General features: G+C 44.1%; 1 gene segment (V, D, J or C); it reads left to right on the top strand.

Annotated features, from left to right (window-relative positions):
• The first annotated feature begins 30 nt into the window (after nt 1-30).
• LOC132836219 (Ig heavy chain C region, membrane-bound form-like) lies at nt 31-15048 on the top strand. The segment is given in 6 exon segments: nt 31-43; nt 3121-3348; nt 5353-5661; nt 6118-6369; nt 13334-13461; nt 15040-15048. Coding segments are annotated over 6 exon segments (939 nt in total).
• Nucleotides 15049-15371: the final 323 nt, after the last annotated feature.

Below are 15371 nucleotides of genomic sequence, written 5' to 3' on the forward strand. Positions count from 1 at the left end.
CAGCACAGCAGGTCACACAAGACCAAAGAAATGCCATGTCCAGGTACATATTGTGGGAACTGAGATCAACAGAACAGCTGGGATTAATATGAATAAGCCATTATTTATAACCGTTTTCACAGAATCACATTATACAGCACAGGAAAAAAGGCCCTTTGATCCATCCAGTTCACACCTATCAATAACAGCCACCTAACTATTCCAGTTTCGTGCCAGCACATGATCCATTGCCTTGTGTGACTTGCCCTTGCTAGGATGCATCTCAATACTTCATACTTATTATGAGGGGCTCAGTCTCTACATGACTTATAGGTGCTGAGCTCCAGGCTAACACCACACTCTGTTTGTTTTTGTTTTCCCCTGAGATCCGCTTGTAACCTCCTGGCCTTTCCTTCACCCTGTTGCCCCTGAGGCATTTATCTCTCCATCAAGGGGAAAGGTTTCATCCAGTTTACCCTGTCTATGCCTAAAATAATTCTAGACATCATGATAATCTTCTCCCTAATTCTCTGCTCCAAGGAAAACCCCTGTCTATCTAATCTAGTTTCATAAGTGAAACCCTCCAACCCAGGCAAGATCCTGGCAAATCTCATCAATACTGCCTTCAGTGTAATCACATTCCTTCGATAACATGCACACAACACTGCAGTATGGCCTAACCAGTGTTCTATTACTTCCAGTATCATCTCCCTACTCTTCATTGTCAATGTCTAGGCCAATAAAAGCAAATATCCTCCCACCTTCTTAGCCACTTTACACAGATTACACAGTACTATAAGGGATCGGTGGGTACATGCACCAAAGATCCTCAGGCCTTTCCAGGGTTCCACCATTCAAAACGTCATACCTCACAGATTCTTCTGCCGAATTACATCACTTTACATTTATCAAGAATAATTCCCATTTGCAACTTCTCTTCACATACAACCAACCCTTTTATATCCTCCTGCAATCTAAAGCTATTATGCTCATGACTTACCAACATAACAGCTTTCATTTCATCTGTGAATTCACTGGTTTATCCTCCTAAATTTGAGTCTCAATCATTGGTATGTAAGAGAAATAGCAAGGAAATCAACACCAATCCCTACTGAACACCAGGAGACATAGATTTCCAGTCACGCAGACACCCAATGACTATTATCCCCTGCTCCCACCACTCAGCCAGTTCTAGATCCAATCTGTCAAATTAACTTGGATCCCATTGGCTCTGATTATTGATATCATCTGAACATCGAGTTATCTCTCTGAAATCTACTATCAAATTGTTACACATGACTTCCTCTCAATAAAACCGTGCTGAACATTGTTGATTTATCTTCCAAATGAAGACTAATTTCACTTCTCAATAGTTTCCCTACCACTGAGACTAGCTTGACAGATCTGTGTTTTTATTATTTATCCCTTCCTTCGTCCTGCATAACAGTGCAACGTTGGCTGATCTACACTCACTTGGCACAACTGCTAAATTATTGTCAGCAACCCAACTATTTCATCCTTTGCATCGCTCAACCGTTTGGTATAATTTTCATCTGCCCTGGAAATACAACCACTTTTCATTCAGCAAGACAACACAGAACATCACGTCATGTGTCCTAATTTCTGAAAACAACATCGCAACACCCCTCCATGATTTCTGTCCCCACATTGTCGCTCTTACTAGTGAACACTGACACTATACATTCGTTTCGACCACAACCGAATCCTCCGGCTCCATTCCAATAATAACACTTAATGGGCATTACAGTTTCCCGAATAATTCTTTTATTATGAATGAGCCTGCAACTTTTAAAAATATTTTCCTTTATTTTGACTGCTATTATTTTCTCATGGTTCCTTTTTCTCTTCTAATTCCTTTGACTTTCAAACTTTCCCTTGCACGTTCTGTACTCCATGCTAATTTCTATTGTTTTGAGATTTCAGTGTAGACTGGAAGCCTCCTTTGTTTCTCTTTATCTCCCCCTCCATGCCTTTCGGTGCCCAGACCCCGCTGCATTCTTGGTCCCATGCAGTTGCTTCCTGGGAAATGTCCTCCCTGTGATTTTCCTACCTCTTTCTTAAATGTGTCACACTGCTCTGACTCAGATTTACCAATAAGTGTCAGCTTCCAGTCCACTCTGGTTCAGTCATTACCTGATCTTACTAAAATTGTCCTTCCCCTTTTCCGAACTTTAGGCCAATTTCTATTCCTTTGTAGTACAATCTGAAATCCAACTGATTTCCGATCACTGTCTGCAAAGTGATCCACCATTGATGTTATACCCACTGGGTCGACTTCATTCCATATAGTTAAGTCCAGGTTCACCCCTCTCTTGCAACGTCTGGATTAAAATTCTCTGTATTAAACATATACTTTGTTAAAATATTCTCCTGGGGGCATTTTCAGAATTGTGCTCCCTCTAAATTTTTGACAAAATGAATATCCAAGCCGATGCTGGGTATAGGCTTTTCTCATTCCCCTATTTAATTTACATTTCTCTGAAATTTGTCCATGTATTTGCACTTGGTCTTTTGGACCTATAGTAAGGTCTATCGTGCTCTCCCAGTAGTTATGTTTGCTGTATTTTGGTTTTGAAGTACTGTCCATTTGCCTTTATTCGAGGAGGTATCCATGATTTCATTTCACTTTACAGCCTAAAATACCCTTGTCAGAATTGCGACAGAACCAACGTTCTGTACCGCACACCCAAGCCCCCATCCTTTTCTATCTTTCCCTGTCTCGCCTGTAGGCACTAAATCCTGGAATATTGAATAGCCACTCCTGCCCCACTCTCAATATGTCTCCGTGATAGCAACCGCATCATTTCCTCATTTATGCCGGTATTTCATCTGCCTTGTTCAACAGACTCTGTCATTAAAACGAATACCATCCAACATTGCTATCTCCCTTCTGATTTAACCAGCCTATAGTTTTTGTGCCTCCTTGACTGCCTTGCTATGTCCTATAATTTTAGCCTTTCACATTGTCCTGCTGATCTTTCTGTGTGGATCCCAGCTTCTCCAGCACTCTGCACCATTATGCTTCTTGTATCCATTAACCACAAGAAACCTTGATATATGAGAACTGATTGTATTTGTTCTGAAATTCGTCAGATAATTTATGTGATGTGTTTCCTAAAGATCCAGGTATTCTCCAACCAACTCTTCTCCTAACTGTGAGCTCCAGTGAAGAAATCGCAAGCAGCAAGTTTGCAACTGTCGTCTGTTCAATCATCGATTTCCATCCGAAGTCAATCTCCGTGAGTTGGTTGAAAAATGGCCGACCCTTGGATTCTGGCTTCTTCACGTCTCCCGTGTGTGAGGAAAACGGGAACTTCTCGGCGACGAGTCGCCTGATGGTACCTTATGGTGAATGGTTCAACAGCGCAGTCTATAACTGCCAGGTCACTCATGGAGAAAACATTTGAAGTAAAAGCATCAACGCACTCCAGGGTAACAGACACATACTGAGAGAGCTACAAATCATTCTGAACTCGGATGGGAATCAAACGCACTAATTTATCAGGCGTGGTAAACAGCACGGTACAGCTTCTCGTTTCCCAACATACCACATGTCTCATTTCAGTTTGAGTGATACATTAGCATTGCTCATAATTCAACATTTTGGCAAGTCAGAAAAGCATGTTTCCCTTCTGTTGATGATAGATATATAGACAGGGAGCTATTTTAAATAGATTGTTGCCTGACCATGCTGGGAGAGGCATTCGGAGTGCTGAATCCTTCCCTGGTAGCCACTTCAAGGATAAGTTCTGGGGTGGAGGGGGGATATTGGAGAAATATCTGATTGAAACATATAAAATACAGAGAGACTGAGGTCGAGTGAACGTGGAATAGATGTTTTGACTGGTAGGCGAGACGAGGACCCAAGGGCACAATATCAGGGTCAAAGAGGCACCCTTTAGAACTGAAATGGGGGGATTTCTTCAGCCAGAGGGTGATGAGTCTGTGGAAGTTGTTGCTGCAGAGGGCTGTGGAGTCCAGACCATCGTGTGTATTCAAGCCAGAGATAGATCGGCTCTTGTTTAGTACGGGGAAAAGACCGTAGAATGGCTTTAGCCCAAACATCGATTTTCATGCTCGTCGCAGGCTGCCTGACCTGCTGTGCTTTTCCAGCATCATTCTGATCTAAATTCTGGATTGGCCGAACAGCCTTATTATGATCCTCTATCTTATGGCATTGTGGTCTCAAAATGACATGGTTAAAATATGCAGTGACCCTTGAAAATAAATCAAAATGCGTTCAATGCTTCATTCCCTGCTCAGGAATAATCTGTTGGCATTGGACATTGTACGACATTGATTTTTATCTGGTACTGAGTTCTTTAACTTCATTTATGGGATCAGACCACAGACCAAGTGGGTGTCACATTTGATGAACTGGGATAAACGTGATCTCACTGAGCTTCTTTAAGATGCTCTCTGTAATTAGTAGATGAGGCAGGAGAATAAATTCGGGTAAGAATGCTACAATAGGGATGAATGAACGAGGGACTTGTGACAGGCTGATTTAGCTTGATTTGGGGTGACGATGTTTACACAGTGAGTAGTGGATGTCTGTAAAATTAGTGTACATTTCCATCGCGTTTGTAGATTAATTTAAGATGCTTTTGTTTTTTTTTCTCCCCTGCTCTGTGAAGAAATTTAAAAATGCAGCTTGGTAAATAAATGAAAGTAGAGACCAGTTATGAACTAACTGAATGTCCTTCTTGATATCCAATGCTGTACTCAATATCTTGTTTTCAGATCTACTCCAAACACAGCCCACGAGGAACAATGACATAATTTAGAGAATGACATCACACCAATAACGCAAAGTATTTTTGATCACGTTAAATATAATGAACAGAATTTACATGGCTGTTCACAGCTCCTGTAATACTTTAGAACTATGCAAAGAGAATAATCATTATTTATTATAATTTGTCCAAAATTTGGGATGTGATTTGGCAGTCAGCGTGACCAGCAGCACTTGCACCAAAGGGTTATGAACATGGAAATGAACTCATTATATTCAGATTACTCTTGTCACAAGTATCAATAGATGGTCTTAAGTGAGAGACAAACTCTGAAAGAAAGGTAATTCCATGGATTACATGATGATATCTTCAATGATTTTACTTTTTTCACAGGCTTAACTTGTTACAAAGCCAGTGTTCTTTAGGAATAATTACGCAGGGTATGTTATAGGTAATCACAAATCAAAATACATCAACAATAGTAAGCATCGTTTCAGCAATAGTTGGAGTTCCCATTTTGAAGGTGGTGTCTTCTCCCTGTGAAGAAGTAATCTGAAGATTGGGTGTTTTCATCATAAAGAGGCATTTTTCATTGACTTTGATTTTTGTTTCATAGAAGATACCGAGTGCCACCCTCACACCGTTCAAATCCTCCCACCGCCAGTAGAACAAGTCTTACTGGAGGCGACGGTGATGTTAACCTGCGTTGTGTCCAATCTTCCTTCTGGGGTCAACGTGACCTGGAAACAAGAACAGAAGCCTCTGAAATCAGAGATTGCTGACCAGCCTGAACAGAATCCTAACAGCGTGGTCAGCAAATTATACATTTCGACTGAAGCCTGGCTGAGTGGCGTTACTTTTGAATGTGTAGTGTACCGTCAGAATCTACTGACTCCGCTGAGAGACTCCATCCACAAGGAGAAAGGTGAGTAGTTTGATTAAAACACAAAGGATCCCATGTGTACTCCAGATCTAGTTACATCAATGGCAGGCTTTGATTGGTAATGAACAACACAGTTGGGAGCATTAATGGTGCATCTGAAGGCAGGATAGCTAAGGAGCTGATTAAGAAGAAGACTGACCGAAGTATATTCTATTCTGATTAAGTCAGATAAGGTGGGAAGAAGCCTGGGTTGTGACGTCACCACCAGCAATTACAATTGGACAGAATTCCCTTGTTGTGGGCTGGAAGCATGCAGGCAACTTTCACATTAAACTTGTTACTTCTTTCACTGCACAGAAGGTGCACCATTCTGATTCTTTATAAAACGAAAAAGAATAAATCCCAAATTAAAAATGGTGTATTTTAATATTTAGTGAAATTGTGATATTGGTTCAGGATTTTTATGGTTGATCTATATTTGACTCAAATATTCTGCAGTGATTAATCCGGTGGAGCCATCAATGTCGGTCCTCCTGCCACCAAAACAAGAAATCTCCTCTCAGAGGTTTCTCTCCCTCACCTGTTTAGTGAGAGGTTTCTCCCCCAGAGAGATCTTCGTCAAGTGGACAAACAATGACAGGCCCGTGAATCCCAGTAACTACAAGAACACCGAGGTGATGGCAGAGAATGACAACATCTCCTTATTCGTGTACAGCCTGTTATCCATTACAGCGGAGGAGTGGGCCAGCGGTGATTCTTACTCTTGTGTGGGGGGACATGAAGCGATTCCATTGAAGATAATCAACAGAACAGTCGATAAATCCAGCGCTAAACCGAGTTTAGTAAACATTTCACTTGCACTGATGGACACTGTTAATTCATGCAAATAAAATATCAAAGTTGCATTTAATAATTCAACAAAAGTAATAAAGTGTTTTTTTTCCCTTCAGTTGTGAGTTAAATACTGAATTAGTTGTTTCTCACTCTGACTTACATTGCATCTGTTAAGTTAAAGTGGATTATTAACAGGTCTAGGACGAATGTCTTGTGCAGTTAATGTTCCCTGCTCACATACACCCTGGGTCAGAGACAGAGTAAAGCTCACTCATTGCAGGCTTGCGCCAAGTACCTTACCCATCCTAAATCCCTCTGTGATAAAATCTGACAATGTCCATTTTATGTCAATGGTAGAGCACGAGTTTTGAACTTGGTGTTGTTGATTACCCCGATTGGACATTCTCACAAAATTCATGTCAGTTTTAAACTGCCACATTGCACCAATTTGAAATGTAAATTTAAGACACGTTAAAATTAAATTCCATTGGAACATACCAATCGTAAAGATTGCAGAGCAGTTTGAGTGTAACCTTTGTTTCTGGGGAACTGCCAGGGATCTTGTGCTAGCGCTTGAGTTGACAGAATGTATCTTCACTTTCACACCAAAGAGAATCGACAGATAAGTTGTTGTGGAGCAGAGGGGAGGGGAACGAATGGTTTGTCCTCTTGCTCCCTGTTCAGAGTTTTCATGGTAGATGTCCTCTGTAATGTAACCTAGTTGCTACCAGAAACAGTCAGCTTCTTGCTTACTGTCCAAAGATTTAACATTTCCATGCAAAATAATACCTTTGAAGCATGTTTGACATGCTTGGCTCTGTTAACAAATGATTAACGTCGATTCCCATGATCCAAAACTGGTGTTTGTATCGTCCCGGTTTGAATTCCATAGTTTTGTCTCAGTTTGCTGGAGCAGGTGGGATCAATTCTGATATTCAAATACCTGATATCATTTTGTTTCACATACAGAACAGAAGTAGACATTTTCTAATAAACATATTCAGAAATGTTATCACTGGGCAGTGGTAATTTGAACTCACACCTTTTCTCTCAGAGACAGAAATTCTATCACTGCAATAGAAGAGTTACTCATAAAACGCTGATGCCTCCATGACGATGGGAAATGTTTCCTACAAAACCAAGGTCAGATCTAATTATAAGCAATTCATTAAAATTAGAACAATAAAATAGAATAATAAAAATTACAGTCTGGTATAAGAACAGATATCGAGAGATGATCACAAATACACTCGTAATGAAACACATACGGCCTCTCACCTAAAGACACATATTTATGTGCACACTCAAATGTGCATAAGGATAAGATGTCACACACGCATACTCGCACAGAGCCACACATGCAAGTGGCACTTGAACACTCCCTTAAGTTCATACAAAAACTCACATACACTGAAAGAAAATAATTTGCACAAATGAACAGGGGTACTCAAAACCATGAGAAACACAGACACACTGTAACACACAAATAGGCATGAATACATATACATTCATACAGTACAACGTGTACAGACATATACGCATGAACACACAGATACAAATTCCAAAAAAAAGTCCTCCCAGATGTCAACTCACACAGGCACATAAGTGCACAGAGATAAACATTAATATCGTTATTTTTCCATTTTCAGAATCACAAACATACGATAACAGAGGCAGCTTAATTAGTTATTTTTAAACCACATTGATCAGCATGTATACAATGTCACACGTACACACAAATTCAGAGTCTCACATGCAGACACACAAGTGCATAGATCAATAAATAGAGGGGCGCTTATTAAATAATGATAATGGGCACAAGCATCAGCAAGCATCCACAAACACTAACACAAACAAGCTTATCAGGAGATGGTTTGGGAAAGATTGCCACATAAGCAGACGTCATCATATAAATATAAACATCCATCAAAACATGACGTTGCATGCTAACATTTATTAAGCATAAACATTGAAATAATCTAGTGTAGGTAGGATCTGAAACAGACACATAAGCACACATTTTAGATACACTAATAAAAAGTGAACACTCACAAAGATATTACAAGATAAGCATAGGCAGTAACGAAGTGACATATTAGCATGATGATACTTACACAATGTGAAAAGATCAAAACTTAGGTGCACAAATAAATGAGCACACCAACATTAAAGGAACGGGAATAAGTTTATTCATGCACAGACTCCAACATGGGCAAGAGTGAAGTAAGAGACACTCATAACCACATACAGAAACATTAAAGGAAAACCAAACACACCAAGCAGTGCATCAAATAAATTAAGGGACACATGTACAAAAACTTATTCTAAATATACAGATCCTACAAACAAAAATATGAAGCAATGTTCGGCCTGTGATGTCACTTATATTTATGATTTGCCAAGCAATTGGTCAGCAATACATAAAGATGAGAATCACATTTGAACTTTTATTCAGTGATGGCCACAATTTTCAAATAAAGTGCTGTCACAGCCTATATTTAAAATGTAATGATATAATTAAAAAAATCATTCGTAATAAGCATTCCTTAAATAATAATATCCTTAAATAATAGATTAAAAGAAAAATAATTTAAAACGTTCTGACATGGACAATGAAGAAAGAACATGTGCAGTTAGTATTTGTAATTTCTAGCTGAGACTCAATAATGCACTAATAGATACAGATAAGAGTCAAATTTGAGAAATACCTGACGGCCTTATAAAGATGTAATGGTCTCTAAGTACATGACTTGGATGCAGATAGATCGAACTGGATCAATAAACAGTCTAAATGTGTTCTCTCGGCTTTATATTCATAGAGATGTCGACATTTCTGGCCAGAGCCCTTCATCAGGAATGAGGAGAGGGTGCCAGGCAGGCTAAGATAAAAGGTAGGGAGGAGGGACTTGGGGGAGGGGCGATGGAGATGCGATAGGTGGAAGGAGGTCAAGGTGAGGGTGATAGGCCGGAGTGGGGTAGGGGCGGAGAGGTCAGGAAGAAGATTGCAGGTTAGGAGGGCGGTGCTGAGTTCAAGGGAATCGACTGAGACAAGGTGGGGGGAGGGGAAGTGAGGAAACTGGAGAAATCTGAGTTCATCCCTTGTGGTTGGAGGGTTCCCAGGCGGAAGATGAGGCGCTCTTCCTTCAACCATCATGTTGTTATGTTCTGGCGATGGAGGAGTCCAAGGACCTGAATGTCTTCGGTGGAGTGGGAGGGAGAGTTAAAGTGTTGAGCCACGGGGTGATTGGGTTGGTTGGCCCGGGCGTCCCAGAGGTGTTCCCTGAAGCGTTCCGCAAGTAGGCGGCCCAACTCCCCAGTATAGAGGAGGCCACATCGGGTGCAGCAGATGCAATAGATGATGTGTGTGGAGGTTTAGTCCAGGTAGCTGTGGTAGTAAGTTGGTTTATAGTAGATGTCTGTGTTTAGTCGGTCACCTGAGATAGAACCGGAAAGGTCTAGGAATGGGAGGGAGGAGTCTCAGACAGTCCAGGTGAATTTGAGGTCGGGATGGAAGGTGTTGGTAAAGTTGATGAACTGTTTGACCTCCTCGTGTGAGCACGAGGCAGCGCTGAGACATTCATCGATGTAGCGGAGGAAAAGTTGGGGGGTGGTGCCAGTGTAGTTGCGGAGGATGGACTGTTCCACATATCCGACAAAGAGACAGGCATAGCTGGGGCCCATGCGGGTGCCCATGGCAACTCCTTTAGTTTGGAGGAAGTGGGAGGATTGGAAAGAGAAGTTGTTCAGGGTGAGGACCAGTTCATTCAGTCGAAGGAGGGTGTCAGTGGAAGGGTACTGGTTGGTGCGGCGGGAAAGGAAGAAGCGGAGGGCTTTGAGTCCTTTGTGATGGGGGATGGAGGTGTACAGGGACTGGATGTCCATCGTGAAGAGAAGGCATTGGGGAACGGGGAAGCGAAAATCATGGAGGAGGCGGAGGGGGTGGGTGGTGTCCCGAACGTAGGTGGGGAGTTCCTGGACTAAAAGGGACAGAACTGTGTCGAGGTACGCGGAGATGAGTTCGGTGAGGCAGGAGCAGGCTGAGACAATGGGTTGGCCGGGGCAGTCAGGTTTGTGGATCTTGGGCACGAGGTAGAAATGGGCGGTGCGGGGTTGTGGGACTATGAGGTTGGAGGCGGTGGATGGGAGACCCCTGAGGTGAAGAGGTTATGGATGGTCTGGGAGACGATGGTTTGTTGGTGGGAGGTGGGGGCATGGTCAAGAGCTGGCATTTGATCTCAGCGGTATAAAGGTCGCTGCACCAAATTACTACCGCGCCTCCATTGTCTGCCGGTTTGATGGTGAGGTTGGGGTTGGAACGGAGGGAGTGGAAGGCTGCACGTTCTGAGGGTGACAGGTTGGAGTGGGTGAGAGGGGTGGACAGGTTGAGTCGGTTAATGACGCGGCGGCAGTTGGCTATAAATAGATCGAGGGCGGATAAGAGGCCAGCACGGGGTGTCCAGGTGGATGGGGTGTGTTGGAGGCGGGAGAAGGGGTCGTCAGAGGGTGGCGGGCGTCTTGGGTATAAAAGTAGGCACGCAGGCGAAGGCAGGCGGAAGAATTGTTCAATATCTCGCCGCGTGTTGAACTCATTAATCCGAGTGCGTCGAGGAATGAAGGTGAGGCCCCTGCTGAGGACTGATCTTTCATCCTCAGAGGGGGAGGTCTGGAGGGATGGTGAAGATCCGGCAAGGCTGGGAGCTAGGACCTGGTGTGGGACTGGAGCTGGGAGTGGGGGCGGGGTTAGTGTCGGGGGCGTGGACAGAGATCGGCGTAGGGGCGGGGTTAGACGTGGTGACGAAGCTTGGTGTGGGGGCGGGGTTACGCGTGGTGGCGAAATTCGGCGTGGGGGCGGAGTTAGGCGTGGTGACGAAAGACGGGCGTGAGGGCGGGGTTACGCGTGATGACGAAAATCGGCGTGGGGGCGGAGGCACCTGAGACGTTGTGGTCGTGCAGGTTAGTGATATCAGTGGGGGCGGAAGTGGCTGCGGCGACGGCAACTGAAGGGGTGGAAATGATTGTGGCGACGAAAGAGCCGTTGTCTTTCCCGGTAGCCGCGGGGGTCGCGAGTCCGTCGGCGATCTTCCTGGCGATCGTGGAAGCGGTTGTCTGTGCGGTGATCGTTGGGGCAGTTGTTTGGGCGGTGATCGCGGAGGCTGCGAGGTCGTTGGGGGCGGAAGTGATGTCACGGTCGTCGGCAGCCGTTGGGGCTGTGGCGCTGTAGAGGCCGAGAGAAGATTCTGGAACAGTTGAGGAACCACGACTGTGGGGGTAAGGACATGAACGTTTTCGGTACTTACTGTCTTTAATTTCTGATATGGTTAGGAAGAGCTGTTTGTTTAGTGTATGGATTCTTCTGTAGATGAAGAACAGTAGAGGTCCTTTGCAGGTCTCTGAGAGTGTTGTCCTGAGCTGGGGTAGGGCTGACTGCAGGGAATGTAGGTAGCGACGCATGGCTGCAAGCGTGGAGCGAAGTATCCGGAGGGAGGTCTGTTGCTGGAGGCTTCGGATTTGTCTGAAATGGCTAGGAAGAACTGTTTGTTTAGTGTATGGATTCTTCTGTAGATGAAGAACAGTAGAGGTCCGTTGCAGATCTGTGAGAGTGTTGTCCTGAGCTGGGGTAGGGCTGATTGCAGGGAATGTAGGTAGCGTCTGAGATGGCTAGGAAGAACTGTTTGTTTAGTGTATGGATTCTTCTGTAGATGATCTGATATGGCTAGGAAGAAGCCATATCAGATCATGGCTTCTCATCTCTCCCAGGAGGACCAGTTCCAATACCGTACAGCCCAGATGGCCTCCTTCTTCAAGGACCGCAGATTCCCCCCAGACGTGATCGACGATGCCCTCCATCGCATCTCCTCCACTCCCGCTCCTCCGCCCTTGAGCCCCGGGCCTCCAACCGCCACCAAGACAGAACCCCACTGGTTCTCACCTACCACCCCACCAACCTCCGTATACAGCGTATCATCCGCCGTCATTTCCACCAACTCCAAACGGACCCCATCACCAGGGATATATTTCCCTCCCCTCCCCTATCAGCGTTCCCCAAAGTCCACTCCCTTCGTGACTCCCTCGTCAGGTCCACACCGCCCACCAAACAAACATCCACTCCTGGCAACTTCCCCTGCAACCGCAGGAAATGCAAAACTTGTGCCCACACCTCCTCCCTTACCTCTCTCCGAGGCCCCAAGGGATCCTTCCATATCCGCCACAAATCACCTGCACCTCCACACACATCATCTATTGCATCCGCTGCACCCGATGTGGCCTCCTCTATACTGGGGAGATGGGCCGCCTACTTGCAGAACGCTTCAGGGAACACCTCTGGGACGCCCGGGCCAACCAACCCAATCACCCCGTGGCTCAACACTTTAACTCTCCCTCCCACTCCACCGAAGACATGCAGGTCCTTGGACTCCTCCATCGTCAGAACATCACAACACGACGGTTGGAGGAAGAGCGCCTCATCTTCCGCCTGGGAACCCTCCAACCACAAGGGATGAACTCAGATTTCTCCAGTTTCCTCATTTCCCCTCCCCCCACCTTGTCTCAGTCGATTCCCTTGAACTCAGCACCGCCCTCCTAACCTGCAATCTTCTTCCTGACCTCTCCGCCCCAACCCCATTCCGGCCTATCACCCTCACCTTGACCTCCTTCCACCTATCGCATCTCCATCGCCCCTCCCCCAAGTTCCTCCTCGCTACCTTTTATCTTATCCTGCCTGGCACCCTCTCCTCATTCCTGATGAAGGGCTCTGTCCAGAAACGTCGAATTTCCTGTTCCTTGGATGCTGACTGACCTGCTGTGCTTTAACCTGCAACACATTTTCAGCTGTGATCTCCAGCATCTGCAGACCTCACTTTTTACCACTTTATATTCATAGATTCAATAGATCGCACTTGGATTGAAGACTATGAGGATGATAACAGCAACATCTGGACAACTGCTTCCATGTTCATCACCTTGTTCTTCCTGAGTATTTTCCACAGCGCTGCCGTTACTCTAGTGAAGGTTAGAATAATCACAACTTTCTCACGCCAAGCAGCCCAATATGTTTCGTAAATTCTCTAAGTGTGCCATTGAATAAAAAAAGAATCTGAAAGTCCCTGATCATAAATATCTATGTCATTGCTTTATCTCTCTTTTCCAGGTTAAGTGAATGAATTGTGGACTCCTTTGATTTTCCTGCTCTGCTTATCAAGGTCTCTGAATTCCCAATCTACAATCTGTCCTGTTGCAGACTCTAACAGTGAGATTACTTCAGTTTATCAGCGTGTAACTGAGACAATTATTGATGGATTTTCCTTTTTGTTTTGATATCTTTGAGAGGGTTGTCGTTGGAAGAATTTGTAGCTTCCCAGTTGTTTGAACCCATTTGTTTTGATTTTATTTGTTTCTTACTCAGAATGGTTGTCTACCCTTTTTGATGAGCCTTTGTATTCCCTTTCTAGTGACTGTTACTGATGTACAGAAAATTCCCACCTCACAGCGCATGTGTTCTCGTCTCAATGTGGCATCCAGCCATTATATTAACTTCTGTTAGCTTTTTCATCAACTTTTTGTATAAAAATGCTTTCTGAAATGGTTAATACATCTCGAATGAATAAGCACTAACCTTGAGATTGCTTAATTCTTTCTTCAAGGCCGGTCAGTAATAATACATTTTCCCACATCCTACTCCTTTCCCAGCCAAATACTTTCACTTGTTCTGTTTGGTTGTGTTTCATCCAGTCATTTAGTTTAATGCTGCGCTGCAATGCAGCCCACTAATGTAAATACATCTTTCACACGATATGCCTGATGGAACACTCCAGAGGCAGAATGATTAGAGAACATTTCCTCTTCTGCACCAAGGGTCACGACCTCGGGTCACGTAATGATACAAATTAGGAGCTTTGCTCCACCAGAAGCCTATAAGAGGCAGGCAAAGGAGTTTGAACATTTACACTACACCGTCTAAACTAAATGTACTCCCAATGTCCGGACAGCCTGGGTCAGTAATGCTTAAATCGTCACCATAAACGCCCAACAAAACATTCATCAGCCAAAAATGTCAACGTTCAGTCAGGTAGTCAGACACAACACGTGCAAAATTCAAGGGCGGATTCGCAAAAGTTTTTCTCACACACGAATCTCATGGAGCACAATTCCAGGGATCTATTTGACACACCACACCTGTCAGATCCCAGGGAATGAAACTGAGATCTATCTGATACAGGGATATTACTGAACAGCAACCCTCAAAAATAATAAATCAGAGGTCGATGTTGATCAGGCAAAGCAGAGCTCATGAGTACCTGAAATATTCAGCCATTGGGATTTATATGATGCAATATGGAATTGAGAACCAATCATAGCAACTGTTCACAGAGTCTGGAAACTATCAGCAGAGGAGAACGTTCTCAATTTCTCAGAGTTGGTGAGGTGTATCATCCCGGGAATAGTGTTGTGAATCAGTCACGCACCCAACCTCATTACTTCGCATTCTTTCAAAAACGTGGGTCCTGAAACTAGATGCAACATTCCAGGTGAGACAAGAAACTGTTTTATTTCAGTTTAACATAATTGCTTTGTGTTTGTTCTCTACAGCGTTATTGATGAAGTAGAGTGTATTTGCTCTTCTGTCCACGTGTCATGGTACATTCCCTGATTTGTGCACATACACACGGAGGATACTTTGCTCCTTCACCCCTTTGGGTTTACACCCTTACTATTGTATGTTCCCCTGAGTTCACCACAAAACAAAGAAGCACGTCACACCTCCCTGAGACTGAGATCTATCTGACACACCGATATTAATGAATAACAATCCTCAAAAATGATACATCACGGGTTGATTTCGTTCACGGAAGGCAGAGATCAGAAGTTCTGCGAACCCTGCTGCTTTCCATGTCCTTTCCCACAACCCCTCTGTCAAACAT

Source organism: Hemiscyllium ocellatum, chromosome 46 (genome assembly GCF_020745735.1).
Source record: "Hemiscyllium ocellatum isolate sHemOce1 chromosome 46, sHemOce1.pat.X.cur, whole genome shotgun sequence".
In the NCBI taxonomy this organism is placed as follows: Eukaryota; Metazoa; Chordata; class Chondrichthyes; order Orectolobiformes; family Hemiscylliidae; genus Hemiscyllium; species Hemiscyllium ocellatum.